The sequence below is a fragment of the Heterodontus francisci genome, chromosome 10 (assembly GCF_036365525.1).
Source record: "Heterodontus francisci isolate sHetFra1 chromosome 10, sHetFra1.hap1, whole genome shotgun sequence".
Taxonomy (NCBI): domain Eukaryota; kingdom Metazoa; phylum Chordata; class Chondrichthyes; order Heterodontiformes; family Heterodontidae; genus Heterodontus; species Heterodontus francisci.
In genome coordinates, this window is record NC_090380.1 from 76,326,576 (window position 1) to 76,341,281 (window position 14,706).

The 14,706-nt window shown below is 39.1% G+C and overlaps 1 protein-coding gene across 1 annotated transcript in view; it reads left to right on the forward strand.

Moving 5' to 3' along the window:
* LOC137374549 (uncharacterized) overlaps positions 1 to 14,706 on the forward strand; it is an 89,097-nt gene that overhangs the window by 2,974 nt on the left and 71,417 nt on the right. Inside the window, exon 2 of the mRNA XM_068040821.1 lies at positions 7,066 to 7,122. Coding sequence (XP_067896922.1) covers positions 7,066 to 7,122 — 57 coding nt within the window. The remainder of the gene's footprint in view (positions 1 to 7,065; positions 7,123 to 14,706) is intronic.

Below are 14,706 nucleotides of genomic sequence, written 5' to 3' on the forward strand. Positions count from 1 at the left end.
TCAAGAATGCACCCTTTGAATCACAGTCTCCAAATGGCTGTTTGTAAGGCAATGAAAATGCACCTTTCTATAACTCCTAAGGCTTGCTGGTTCTTAAGGCAATACTGATCCCTTGCAAGCCTTAAAGGCAAACTGCATATTCCGAAAAAAACTACAGGACCATGACACCTCCGCCCCTAGCGGAATGAAACGTCATTCCTGAATTGCGTTTCATTACAATGGGTAAAAAAAAAATTCAAACTGAAAAAACGCGAACTCTTTTTTTCACGCATTTACAGATATACACCTTTTTAAAAAAAAATGTTTAGACTACAGCAACAAGTTTCAACAGAACATTTCGGCTTTAAATTTTCAAAAGGTTGTTCCAATTAACCCATTTCAAATTTACAAGCATAGTCTTCCAATTTTTTCGTGTTTTCCTTCCAAGTGACCCTATTGTCCATCACCTCAGCCAGGTGAGTTGCACAGCTACGAACACTGACCACTACTGGGTTCACTTTTCTTTGAGAAGTTTCTCGAGTACCCCTGAACCTATGTGGCATCAGTTGACACTGGAAAACCCTATCCAGGGTAACAGAAGCTGATTTTTTCTTACCCTGGGGTGTCAAAGGAATTTGACAGTAGCCTTCCAACATATCTGTCTCTTTGAGACATATTGTGTTGCCCACTCTGTCCATACAGTCCTTTAAATGAGAATTTGAGTAGGAGTCTGCCTTCTTTACCACAGTGACTTTTCTAGAGTCTATGCAATTTTGAGCTGTCCCACCAGGTTTAGTCACCAAGACCATCTGCGAATTCCAGCTGTCCTGACTAGGTTCATCTAAGCTGCTTTTTTGCATGTATTGTACCTCTGCTCCCACTTGGGCCTGTCTGTCTGGACCTAAGCAACAAGGATGTCGTTTTAAAGGAATGGTTCCCCCTATATCCACATCATCTGTGGCTAAGGTTGTACATCCCGGCTTATCCCTACAAACTTTTTGAAACATTGTGAAAACCCTGGTTAGGACTTCACACTGTTTTGCCTCTAAGTGTAAAAGCCTATTGTTTAATTTTCCTAGCCATTCTGCATTCGTTGATTGGATAGTTGGAGGTTCAATCTGGGAATTTCCTAGGCCTTATCCTCACTATCCTTTTCCTTCTCCACAGTCCCGATTACCTGACGTACCCGTACTGGCCTATCCTCCTCCCTGCGGTAATATGGTTTGAGCAAATTAACGTGACATAACTGGTTCTTCATCCGTCGATCAGGGGTGTCAATCAAGTAATCTACCTTACCCACTCTTTTGATTACTCTATATGGGCCACTGAACTGTGCTTTCAGTGGTTCTCCCTGTGATGGTAACAACACTAATACTTCATCCCCTGGTTTTATAGTAGGTGGTGGTTTTCCCACCATTTGACAGGTGTGACATGCCCTACACAATTGTCTCACATCCTTTGTAAGACCTAGCCAGTAATAATGTTTGTTTATGCGTGATTTGGTCTTCCGAATTCCCCTATGTTCTAAAAAAGGAATGTCGTGTGCTGACCTTAATAATCCCTGTCGATATTTAGGTTGTACCACAATCTGTTCCACAACAGTCCAGTCCTCATTGGCAGGTCTATGAGGCGGTCTCCATTTCCTCCTCAAAACCCCGTTTGCCATATAATAGCCTTCCGGAACTCCTTTCACCTCAGCTTCTGACAGAGCCGTCTGTGCTATTTGGTAGATCTCTGGATCAGCTTGCTGTGCTACAATGATAGACGATCTGTTAAACATCTCATTTGGATTATCTAAATCCCCAAATAAGGTTTCAGATGCCTGATTATCTACTTGGGGTGCTCCTTTTACCTCCGACAATGGATTCTGTTTAGCCATTGCTCGGGTAACTACACATGCAGGAAATATTCTCGGAACTTGCTCCTGTAGTTTCTCCATTTCCTTAATTTCACTTGTTCCTCTGTAACCATAGGAGAAACTGATATTTTTGATCCAGTCAAATCATTCCCTAGGAATAGATCAATTCCCTTTACTGGTAAACTGTGGACAACACCTACAGTTACTACCCCAGTTATTAAGGCACTCTCTAGGCATACTTTATACAAAGGTACGGGTATACACACCCCGCCAATTCCATTTACTAAAACTTTAGCGTTCAAGGTGATCTCTGGTGTAAACCTCATATCTTTCCCCAGCAAGGGTGTTTGGGTTGCTCTGAGTATAATGATAGGTTTTCCTGCCTCACTTACAGGATACGGAGTTACTCTCCCCTTTGACAAAAAGTCATTATAACACTCAGGTATTTTATTCTTAACCTCTACACTCCTCTTAGTTTTAGTATCTGGTTTCACATTCACAGCTGACGTTAAAGCTATAGCCTGGTCTGCTATACTCTTAGTCAGAGTCTTTTCCTCTGCACTAGCTTTGCGTACCCCAACAAGTCCTATGGGTTTACCTCGCAATTTCCAGCACTCTGAACGAAGATGACCTGTTTTGTTGCAATGATAACACTTTGGCTTGCAAACCTCATTTCTACCCTCAGCACCTTCCTTTCTGACCTGAGGAGGTGATCCTGGGGCATTCCCAGCTGTTCCTTCTTGTCCCTGGCTACTTGCCTTCCTTTCAATCTCCCACTTTCTACCCTTCTCGCGTTTATGGGGGTGATGGACAAAATAGGTTGGCTTATTCACAAACTCAAAATCATCAGCAATCTCTGCTGCTTGCCTAGCTTTCAAAACTTTCAGGTTGTCTAAATATGTTCTCACTACTGAAGGAATGAAGTTTCTAAACTCTTCTAAGAGAATTAATTCTCGAAGGTTCTCATACGTGGTTTCTATCTTTAATGCCTGTATCCAATGGTGAAAAGTCATTCGCTTCACCCTCTCAAATTCTAAATATGTCTGCCCAGTCAATCTCTGTAAGTTCCTAAGCTTCTGACGGTAAACTTCAGGGACTAACTCATAAGCAGTGAAAATAGCCTTTTTTGCCATCTCATAATCTGCAGAAGCCTCCTCAGAAAGCATGGCATAAGCTTTATGACCTCTGCTTACCAGCCTACCCTGCATGAGCAATGTCCAGCTTTCGGCCATTTCATCTGTTTGGCCATTTTTTCAAAAGATACGAAAAATGGCTCTACGTCCCTTTCCTCGAACTTAGGAAGAGCCTGTATAAATTTAAACAACTTCTCGCTGGGTTCTGATCTAAATTCAGATTCTTCCTGACCCAAATTTTCCCTGGATTTAAGATTACCCCTTTGTCTTAGTTACATCTCTTTTAACCTACATTCCTTCTCTTTCACTTTCTGTCTGAACTGCTCTCTCTTTCTCCCTTTCCTGCAATTCAAGTTTTCTTAATTCTTTTTCTACCTCAAATTTTTTTGTTTCTAACTGAATCCTAGCCAATACCACTGTATCACTCTCGGACCTACTGCCTTCATATCTTTCATGTTCCTTGTATTGCCCTTCATCTGTATTACCCTCATCATCATCATCTTCTACTAATTCCAGATGTTCAACTATTAATCCAATTATCCCTGCTTTTTTGGCACCTGATGTCAATTCCAACCCCAATTTCGTTGCAATTCTTTTAATTTGTTCTTAGTTAAAGTTATCAAGTCACTCAGGGAAACATTCTGCTTTCCCAAAAACTCTGCTACAACCACCAACGCCATAATAATGGTATAGACTGTTCCTTATTATACAGGAGACCTGGTTCTTTTAATTTCTTTGTAATTGGTGTCAGATTTAGATCCCAACAATAAAGTTTCCAATTGATAAGATCCCAGACTTGAGTGCAATTAATCTGATGCCAAACACAAGACCCTAATTTAAATAGTAATTACTCGTCTCTGGGATAACCTATGATTCCAAATGTGAGCCCTCCAGATTTGTCTGATTCTGATCCCAACTGCGAGCGAGCCCCCAATTAAGATATGATTCAAATCCAGGATCCCAATTAATATGTGATTCAAATCATGAGTGAGCCCCCAGTTAATAAGTTATTCAAATCCCAGACGAGCCCCCAATAAATATGTTACGACCAACCACTCCTGTCAAAGCCACCAATCAAAATATATGATTTTTATTGGGGTCGGAGAGACACACTGATCCAATTGCACCACAGATCGCCTAACATATCATTTAAAACTTTCCAAATTAAAGAAAGACCCAGCCAAATTGTACTATCAACCCCCAAATGAGGCTAACCATACCAGGTGTCTTTAAATCAACAAATTAACTCTTTAATTAGACAAACTAAATTCTTAACCACTATGAAGATATCAACAACATTTAAAATAGAAAAAATCAGAGTCCTTGAAAATTTACTGTCCGATGTTGCTCGAAGCCCTCTCAGGATGTTGCTTTCCTTCTCCAGCGAATTTCAACAATTAACAACTTGCACTTTCAATAGAATCAATCTGACTTTAGAGTTTTTGAGGGATAAAAGATCGTCACAGTCTAACTTCCCTTTCTTCAATTTAAATTACCAGAGATCCCTGTTTTGGCTTGACTTTTTTTTAAAAGAATTTTGAGAGATAATAAACAGACTGAAATCCTCTTCCTTCAGTTTAAATGGTTGAGAGCTCATTTTCAGGTGTGCACATCACGGCGTCTGTGTGTCTGTTAGAACAAACTGTCTTCCACTAACAACCAGTTCAAAACTGAATTGTAACAAAAGTATCGCATGAAACTCACCCCCAGTGGCTGTTTCCATGGTATCGAGCGTGCACCCTTTGAATCCTGGAATCACAGTCTCCAAATGGCTGTTTCTAAGGCAACGAAAATGCACCTTCCTATAACTCCTGAGGCTTGCTGGTTCTTAAAGCAATACTGATCCTTTGCAAGCCTTAAAGGCAAACTGCATATTCCGAAAAAAAAACTACAGGACCATGACAGGGTCCATAACTAGTGACTTAAACTTGAATAAAGGCAATTACAAGGGTATGAAGACAGAGTTGATTAAAGTGGACTGGGAAAATAAGTTTAAAAAATAAGACAGTAGAGAAGGGGCGGCAGACATTTAAGGTGATATTTCATAACTCTCAATTGAGGAAGAAAGACTCGACCAGAAGGATGCACCATCCGAGGCTAACTAAGGAAGTTAAGAGTGGTATCAAATTGAAAGAAAAGGTGTACATTGCTGTGAAGATTAGTGGTAGACCAGAAGATTGCGAGAATTTTAGAAACCAGCAGAAGATGACTTTTAAAAATCAAGCGGGAGAAATTGGAGTATGAGAGAAAACTATCAAGAAATATAAAAACAGACAGTAAAAGCTTTTACAAACATATATAAAGTAAGAGAGTAGCAAAAGTGAGCATAGGTCCCTAAGAGGGTGAGACTGGGGAAATAATAATGGGAAATAAGGAAATGGCAGTGGCTTTGAACAAGTACTTTCTATCTGTCTTCACAGTAGAAGACAAAAACAATCCCAAGAATGGTAGAACATCAGGAGGAAAAAGGGAGGGAGGAACTTAAAACAATCACTATCACTACAGAAAAAGTAATGGGACTAAAGGTTGACAAGTCCCTTGGACCTGACGGCCTGCATCCTAGGGTCTTAAAAGAAGTGGCTGCAGAGATAGTGGATGCATTGATATATTAATATGGATAGAGGACTGGCTAACTAACAGGAAACAGAGAGTTGGGATACATGGATCATTTTCAGGATGGAAAACTGTAATTAATGGAGTGCCACAGGGATTAGTAATGTGGCCCCAACAACTTACAATCTATATTAATGACTTGGATGAAGGGACCGACCATATTGTAGCCATATTTGCTGTTGGTATGAAGATAGATAGCAAAGCAAGTTGTGAGGAGGATACAAAGTGTCTGCAAAGGGAGAGTCAAGGATATTTGACATTCAGTCACCATAAACTGGTGCATTCTCCATGGCAACGCCTCTACCAATCAGAGTTCACTTACCAACCAATCAGCAGTCTCTTTCCATGCAGTATAAGTTGTTGTTTTCCCTTAAATTGGTTATTCTTACATGTTGTCCTGATGAGTGCAAGATGAAAAGCTTTGACAACAGGTCTCTATTTTCAGCAATTCTCATAGTTTCCTTGGTTCAGTTTTAACACCCTGGCTTCAGATTTTACTACCTCACTTTCAAACATCATGTAAAATTCTATCATATTATGGTCACTCATCTCTAAAGGTTCTTTTACAACGAGATTATTAATTAGCCTTTTCTCATTACATAATACTAGATCTAAAATAGCCTGTCCTCTAGTTGGTTTCTCAACATACTGCTCTAGGAAACTATCCCTAAAACACTCCAGAAACTCATCCTCCACAGCATTAGTGCTCAGGTTTACCCAGTCTATATGCAGAATGAAATCACCCATTATTACTGTATTAGCCATGCTTCATGCTTCTGTAATCTACTGATTAATACTATGCCCCACACTACCACTACTGTTTGGCCTATAAACAACTCCTACCAATGTTTTCTGCCCCTTGCTGTTTCTTAGCTCCACCCAACAGATTCCACATTTTGTTCTTCCGATCTGAGATCCTCCCTGACTAATGTACTGATCCCATCCCATATTATCAGCGCAACACCACCTCCTTTTCTTTTTTGCCTGTCCTTCCTAATTGTCGAATATCCTTGAATATTCAATTCCCAGTCTTGGTCACCCTGTAGCCACGTTATATAGAATTAGATGGAACAGGAAAGGCAGACGAGGTCCAAAACAAGTTGCTTGCAAGTTGACAAGCTATATGGTTAATTCTGTGATGGAAACAAACTTGTCCCAACTGATTGCCAAGTGGATATGTGCCAGACGGACGAAAACAGAACAAAAATGAGTGATCAAACAGTTCTGTTAGAGGCAATATTCACTCTAATACAAATCCAACAGGCTAACTCAAAATCCCAGATACAAATCCCAGATACAGGAAACAAATTTGCTCATAGATATAATTGATTGGAATTTGATTTTTCCTAAATACTGGTTGTGATACAACCGTCACTCATTGGATTATTACTGTCTTGGCTACTTGATCATATCTTGATAATTAAATGGAAGAAAACAATATTATAAAACTCTTAACTGGTCATTTTTTGTACTTTGTTTCAGCCAGCAATACGTCTGTCTGGCCTTGCATTGAAAATAGCCACACATCTATCAAACACAGTAAGTGAATATATTGAAGTTGACCTGAAAGAAGTGATTATTCAAGATGAATCTTGTAGCTTTATTTTTCTGGTATTGTGATCATTATGGAACAAATAGTATTTGCTGTTGAAAGAATTATTGATTTTAAAAAAAAGTTTATCTTTTCTTTTGTTTAGGAGAAATTAAAATGTTCTTGTTTCCTTGAATTTATAGTGCAATACAGCAACAGACAAGCTTGCATGGTCCAGCTGTGGATAACTGTCAATGAGGACCTAGGGCGTGAGACTACAATAGTTTTAGTTGCACGTTGTGCTGATGCACCTTGTCACAGAGCAGTCTTCCCATTGTCACCCAGAGAATTCTTGCTATTAACCACAGCAGTGATGCAGTTCCCTAATGAAACATGTAGGAAAACACTCTGCAATGCCTATGCCTACTTCCTACAGCTTGTTTATAGAAGTGTTTTAACAGAGCACTTCTAAACCCTTTGCATCAGGGGATGGCGTGATGCAGTTAAACTTAAAACATGAAGATATTGATGGAAATTGTCACAAATTGAAGCTTGTAAAAGTTTGCCTCCAAAAGCGGTTGTTTAAATAAAAACATCGTATGGAAGGCATTTGTTTAAGCCTCTCTCTGCCCATACAGGTCTTGTGAATGTATCATCAAATATTCTGGACAAATGATGCTGCAGAGATGGTGTAAAAAAAATACGATTCTAAATTTTTCTTTATCAAACACTAACAAAAGAAGCACTCCAACTCTAAACTGCCCAATTGTATCAGGTGTCCTTTTTAAAAAAGAAAGATCCAAATACATTTAGTATGTCCATTGAAGAGTTAAAATGGCTCAAATGTGGCCTGGTCTGTGGGGCTTATGAAATGTTAATGTATATCTTGGTTTGGGCCTGAATGGTACAGCCCATTACCCCTACCATTTATAAATATAGGTTTGCTACCAACCCAAACAAATGAGTTGAAGTCTCTTGTCTTCAGTTTATAATGTGTTTGGGCAGCCTTATCCCATAACATAGGAGCAGGAGTAGGCCATTTAGCCCCTTGAGCCTGTTCTGCCATTTAATGAGATCACGGCTGATCTGTGACCTAACTCCATATACCTGCCTTTTCCCCATATCACTTAATACCTTTGGTTATCAATCTCAGATTTAAAATTACAATTGATCTAGCATCAATTGCCATTTGTGGAAGAGAGTTCCAAATTCCTAACACCCTTCATGTGGAGAAGTGTTTCCTAATTTCACTTGACAAAGGTCTGGTTCTAATTTTAGACTATGCGCCCTAGTCCTAGACTCCCCAACCAGCTGAACTAATTTCTCTCTTTCTAACCTATCTGTTCCCACATAATATCTTGAAAGCTTTGATCAAATCATCCCTTAACCTTTGACATTCCAGGGAATATAACCCAAGTTTGTACAATCTCTCCTTATAATTTAACCTTTGGAGTACAGTTATAATTCTCATAAATCTATGCTACACTCCCTCCAAGGCCAGGGTATCCCTCCTAAGGTGTGGTGCCCAGAACTGCCCACAGTATGCCAGGTGTGGTCGAACCAGCGTTTTGTATAGCTGAAGCATGACTTCGACCCCCTTGTATTCCAGTCCTCTGGATATAAAGGCCAGCATTCCTTTAGCCTTTTTGATTATTTTCTGTATCTGTTCATGGCATTTTAACAAGCTATGTAACTTGGACTCCCACGTCTCCTTGGATCTCCACTGTTTCTAGCTTTTCAGCATTTAGAAAGTACTCTTGTTCTGTCCATTTTTTAGATCCAAATTGGATGACCTCACATTTGCCTACATTGAAATTCATTTGTTACAATTGTGCCCATTCACTTAATCTATCAATATCTCTTTGTCATTTTGATGTTTCCATCTACACGACTTACAAAACTACTTATCTTTGTGTCATTGTCGAATTTGAATATGTGGCTTTTTATCCCATTATCTTAAGTTAATAAATATCGCGACTCGTTGAAGCCCCATTGCAGTTCCTTGCGGGATATCACTAATTGCATCCAGCCAATTAGAGTATTGTCCCTACTCTCTGTCTACTGCTGCGTAGCGAACTTCCTAACCAGGTCAATAATTTGCCTTCATATGAGATTCAGCTTACTCAACATTCTCTTATGAGGGTCTTTATCAAATGCCTCTGCAAGTTCATATAAACAACATCTATAGACATTCCCCTGTCCACTACTTTAGTCACCTTTTCAAATAATTCAGTCATGCTTGTCAGGCTTTTTATAGTTATCTGTTTTGTTATCCTTTACTGCTCTTTGTATCTCTCCATTCACCAGGATCTGTGTTTTTTTATATTTTGCATTATGATATTTGCAGTTCTTAAAAAGATAAACTCACAGCACAAAGCTGCTGACAAAATGGTAATCTCAGTTTGAGAGGTCACAAGAAGGTTGTGTTGCAAAAGGAAATCATTAATAGGAGGTGGTCTTCTGAGGTTGTAGTAAGATGCATTGTTAGGTTATAAATAGAAGCTACTTTATAAATCTATGTTGGCTGCCTCTGATTAGCTGAAAATTTTCGATGCGTTCAGTCATTGTATTGTTAATTGTAGATGCTAGTAATTTACCGACAACAGATGTTAGGCTAACTTTTCTATCATTCCCTCTTGCCTTTCTTAAATAGCGATGTAGCATGCACAATTTTCCAATGTAAGGGAATGATTCCTGAATCGAGAGAACTTTGGAAGATTACAGATAGGACATCTGCAATGTTCTCACCTACTTCCTTTAAATCTCTCCGATAGAAATCATCAGGTCCTGCAGTTTTGTCACTTTTTAGTGCCATTATTTTCTTAATTACTGTTGTTTTACTTGTGTTAATTTTGATGAGTCCCATCCCTGATTCAGTATTAGTTTCCTTGGGATGTCTGGCATGCTGACCTCTTTCTCTACAGTAAATATTAATCGAAGTAATTATTTAGCATGTCCGCCATTTTCATTGACAGTATTGCCGTTAATCAGTTTCAAGGGGCCCATGTTACTCCGACCACCCTTTTTTTTTTAACATGTAATTGTGAATTTTTTTTTACCTTGCTTTGGATATTTCTTGCAAGCTTCTTTTCATACTCCCTTTTTTGTAGCTATTACTATCTGTTTTGTCACTTTTTGCTGTTCTTTGTATCTCTTCCGTTCACCAGAACCTGTACTATTTTTGCTTTTCACATTATGATGTTTGCATTTCTTAAAGGGCTATGCTCACAGCACAAAGCTGCTGATAAAATGGTAGTCTCAATTTGAGAGGTCACAAGAAGCTTGTGTTGCAAAAGGAAATCATTAATAGACGGTGGTCTTCTGAGGTGGTAAGGCATATTGTTAGGTTATAAATAGAGGCAGCTTTACTCTGCATCTGACTGGACTATACTTGACCTCAAATGCTTGATGATGACGATGAGTGGCAGAAGTAGAAAATTGATCTACTTCATTAGCATTCCTGTTTCTGATGAATATGAAAATTTATCGGCGTAGGCTTCAAAACCTACCAGCTGTAGTGGCAAAAAATTGCTGATGAGATGGCTCTAATAAAACTCCCACTTTACTTCAGAAAGTGGAATCCTTTTTGCCTGATAACTCGCTGTGTGCCTTCAGAAGTCCACTCTTTGTCCATGCTTTTGTTCATCACTCAAGTTTTTACCCAACTTTCTGCCTAGAGTTTAAAACTTTCCATAAAGCACTTTGGAGCATTTTGTTATATAAAAGCTACTATATAAATTAAGGACCTTCCTGACCTCTCTCTCATTTTTAATTAGTGTTTTCACAGTTGTTATCTCTGTTTCCTACATTACAACAGTGACTATATTTCAAAAAGTGCTTCATTAGCTGTAAGTGCTTTGAATCATAGATATTTACGGCACAGAAGGAGGCTGTTCAGTCCCTCATGTCTGCATCAGTTGAAAAAGAACTATCCAGCCTAATTCTACTTTCCCATTCTTGGCCTGTAGCCTGGTCTGTTACAGCACTTCAAATGCATATCCAAGTACTTTTTAAATGCGATGAGGACTTCTACCTCTACCTGCCTTTCAGGCAGTGAATTCCAAACCCACACCACCCTCTGGATGAGAAAATTTTTTGCCCAGCTCCCCTCTAATCCTATTAATTTATATTGATTCCCCCTGGTTATTACCTGTCTACTAAGGGAAATAGGTCCTTCCTATGTGCTCTACCTAGGCACCTCATATTTTTATACAGTTCAATTAGCCCTCCCTTCAGCTTCCTGTGTTCCAAAGAAAAAATCCCAAGCTATCTAATCTTTCCTCAGAGCTAAAATTCTCCATTCCTGACAACATCTTTGTAAATTTCCTCTATACCAACTCCAGTGCAATCACACCCTTTCTGTAATGTGGTGACAGAACTGAATGCAGTACTCTAGCTGTGGCCTAACTAGTGTTTATACAGTTCTGGCATCATCTGTCTGCTGTTACATTCTATGCCTCAGCTAATGAAGGAAAGTATCCCATATATCTTCTTAACCCATTATCTACCTGTCCTGCTACTTTCAGTAATCTGTGAATATATAGTCTCTGTTCCTCTGCACTTCTCAGTATCCTACCATTTATTGTGTATTCCCTTGCCTTGTTTACGCTTCCCAAATGCATTACCTCACACTTCTTCAGATTCAATTCCATTTGCCACTTTTCTGTCCACTTCACCAGTCTATTGACATCTTCCCTTAATCATTCCCTCTACATTTAAGTCTAAATCATTGATCTGTTCCACACAAGATAAGGGATCGAGTACTAAGCCCTGTGGAACCTGACTGGAAACATCCTCCCAGTCATAAAAACATCCATTGGCCATTGTCCTTTGCCTTTTGCCCCTAAACCAATTTTGGGTCCAATTTTCCACTTTTCCTTGGATCACAATGGGCTTTTACTTTTCTGACTAGTCTGCCATGTGGGGCCTTGTCAAAAGCCTTGCAAAAATCCATGTAGACTACATCTTCCTGATTGACCCTTTTGGGATGTCCTGTGGTCATGAAAAGAGCTGTATAAATGCAAGACTTTATTCCTCTACCTTTATAATTTACTACTGTAAGGGAATATAAATTGTTTTCCATGCACGTATATGCAGCATGGAGTGAACAGGTGAGAAACTCCTTGATATAAAATACTACAGTATCTTGACAAATCTGTAAATGTAGACTGTATCTCTCAAATCTAAAAAAGCTTAAATTTACTTAACAGATGGAGTTTTGTGAACTGTAATTAGGGGTAACTTTCCATTCTGACTATACTCCTGGAAGGGAGCCATATCCACTGGAAGTGCACATTGAAACTTTGTTTAAATTAATGATTGGCAAATAATGTGCAGTATGTGCTTGAATGTCTGATGTCTGCTCTTGGTGGCTGAGGTTCCCTGCTGGATTGTGAAGTAATAAAATTACCCCTCTTTTGCTGTTTTGAAGAGGGGTGGGGGGGGGGGGGGGTAGTTTGGACTAAATGGGAGAATGTTTCCCACCTTGTATCCCATAAGAAAATCGTGTGTCCCTAAATGCAATGGGGAGCTCAAGTTTTCCTTGTATGAATCCTTTACAGGTTGTTGTTACGCCAGTGTGTTTTGTTGAATGATAATTTTCTTTAATCCACTGACTGGAGATCTGAACTTATATATATTTTTAAAGACATTTTTAAAAAGACATTTAAAACAGGATGACTGCTGCCAACTTAAGATGATCACCTAGTTTGCTACACTGTATCCTACATTGCAAAGGACTGAGGAGGGAGACGAAATGTCTGCTCAGTCCCCAGGAAGAACCAAGACCCAACTACCTGTTCTCTCGTTCTCTCAGCAAGCAGAGAAATACTGCTAACTGCTATGTTTGAATCACTGAGTGACTGTCATGTGGCAAGCCTCTCCCCATCTGTGGTTTTAAGCTGCTGCTTTTCTGTGTAGCAAAGGAGAAGCAACCAGACTCTGAAATGAGCAGACCCTAAGTGAAGGTCTCTCTCTATCTCTGTCTCTCCATTCCAGCTTGAAAGCTTTCAAGTCCGGTTTGTTGACAGACCACGTTTCCATACTGCGGCTGCAATCAGAAACCCGCCAGAGGAAATCATCCACATCGCTATCTCCAAGAGACTCACCAAACCAGTTGCCTAACTCTTCAATCTAAAAGCCTCAGGACCACTGAATTCAGCTAGAAGTCAGCCGAATTACCAAACTTCACAGACTGTATACCTTTTTTATGGACTCTAACTCAACCAATCTACCTTTCCCCACTCTGTAACCTATTTGTGTGTGTGTGTGTAAACCTCCAGAGTGTGTGTGAGAGTGAAAGTTGGCGTATTGCTTATTATTAGTTCAGTTTAGGTACAATAAAGTTAATCTCTTTCTTTGTTAACTCAAGAAAACCTGTCAGATTCGTTTTTATGATCATAGCAAGTAAGTAATCAAACACCTACTGAATTGGCCAGTACATCCACTTTAAGAAAGAATGAAACCTTTGTCTAACACGGAGAGGGAAAAGAGTGACGCCCTTCAACCTCTCCTCACTTGACCGTAACAGCTGTATAGCACATAATCATTGAATTAATGCCTCTGTTTAAGGACAGATTTTGGACTGTGGGCACTTTGATGTATGAGCTCAACTGAAAAGAAATTGCCTTCATCTCTCCTGTCTGGAGTACATTTGAAGCCAGATTTAGAGTTAAAAGGTCTGTTTTCTTCTTTAAAAAAAACAAATTTTCTCCCTATTGCCTTTACTTTTATGACCTGAGTCTTTCTCAAAGAGCAATTTCCACTTTTAATTAGACAGAACAAGCAGCTGTTCCAAACCCAAACACAATTTTTTCTTCAAATTAATATATTTTTGTATTTGTCATTCCCACTGGATGGCCTAGAGAAAGGAAACAGGCCCATCTTCTAGATCCTTGACATCTGCTCCTGCTCTGACAACAGGAAAGCTATTAAATGCCACAATTGAATTCTACCGTCTCACATACAATAGAAATGATTCCAGCCATATACATTTCGGTGGATTATCAGCTTTGGTTTTGACTGTGCTTTTTGCAATATATCTTCAGCTCTTGTATTTAACTAACCTATTTGAGAGACATGGGTCATTAGATAGGTTTCTATTATCCTGCTGTAACTGCCCCCAGATCGTCAGCTGGTTAAATCTATTCCTGTTCTTTCCAGTCTATCTTTAGGGCAAATCTGTTGAGTACTGCAATAACAGCATATCAGTTACAGTTTTTCTTACTGGCAACCTAGGAAATCTGCAGTGTGATTTTTCTCATTTTCTATTTAATAAAATTTTAAACTTTTAAAACAACTTTTTAAAAAAAAAAAGAAAGCTTGTTTCTATTGTTAGTAGATGTCTGGTAATAGATTTTTCTTCAACCATGTCCTGTTTTGCATCAGGCAACTATTTCTAAGTATTAGCATAGCCGTGGGGGCACTACAAGGTAATAAACATTTTTTTTCCACATTTGCCAAATGTGAAATGACTTTCAGGTGAAGATTTGTTGGGATTCAGTTTGCTACTGTTCCTTAAAAAATAGTAGCTTCATTCAGGCAGCACTGTAATCGTGTCCCCACAAACTGTATGTAGTGATTGTCACAGTGCG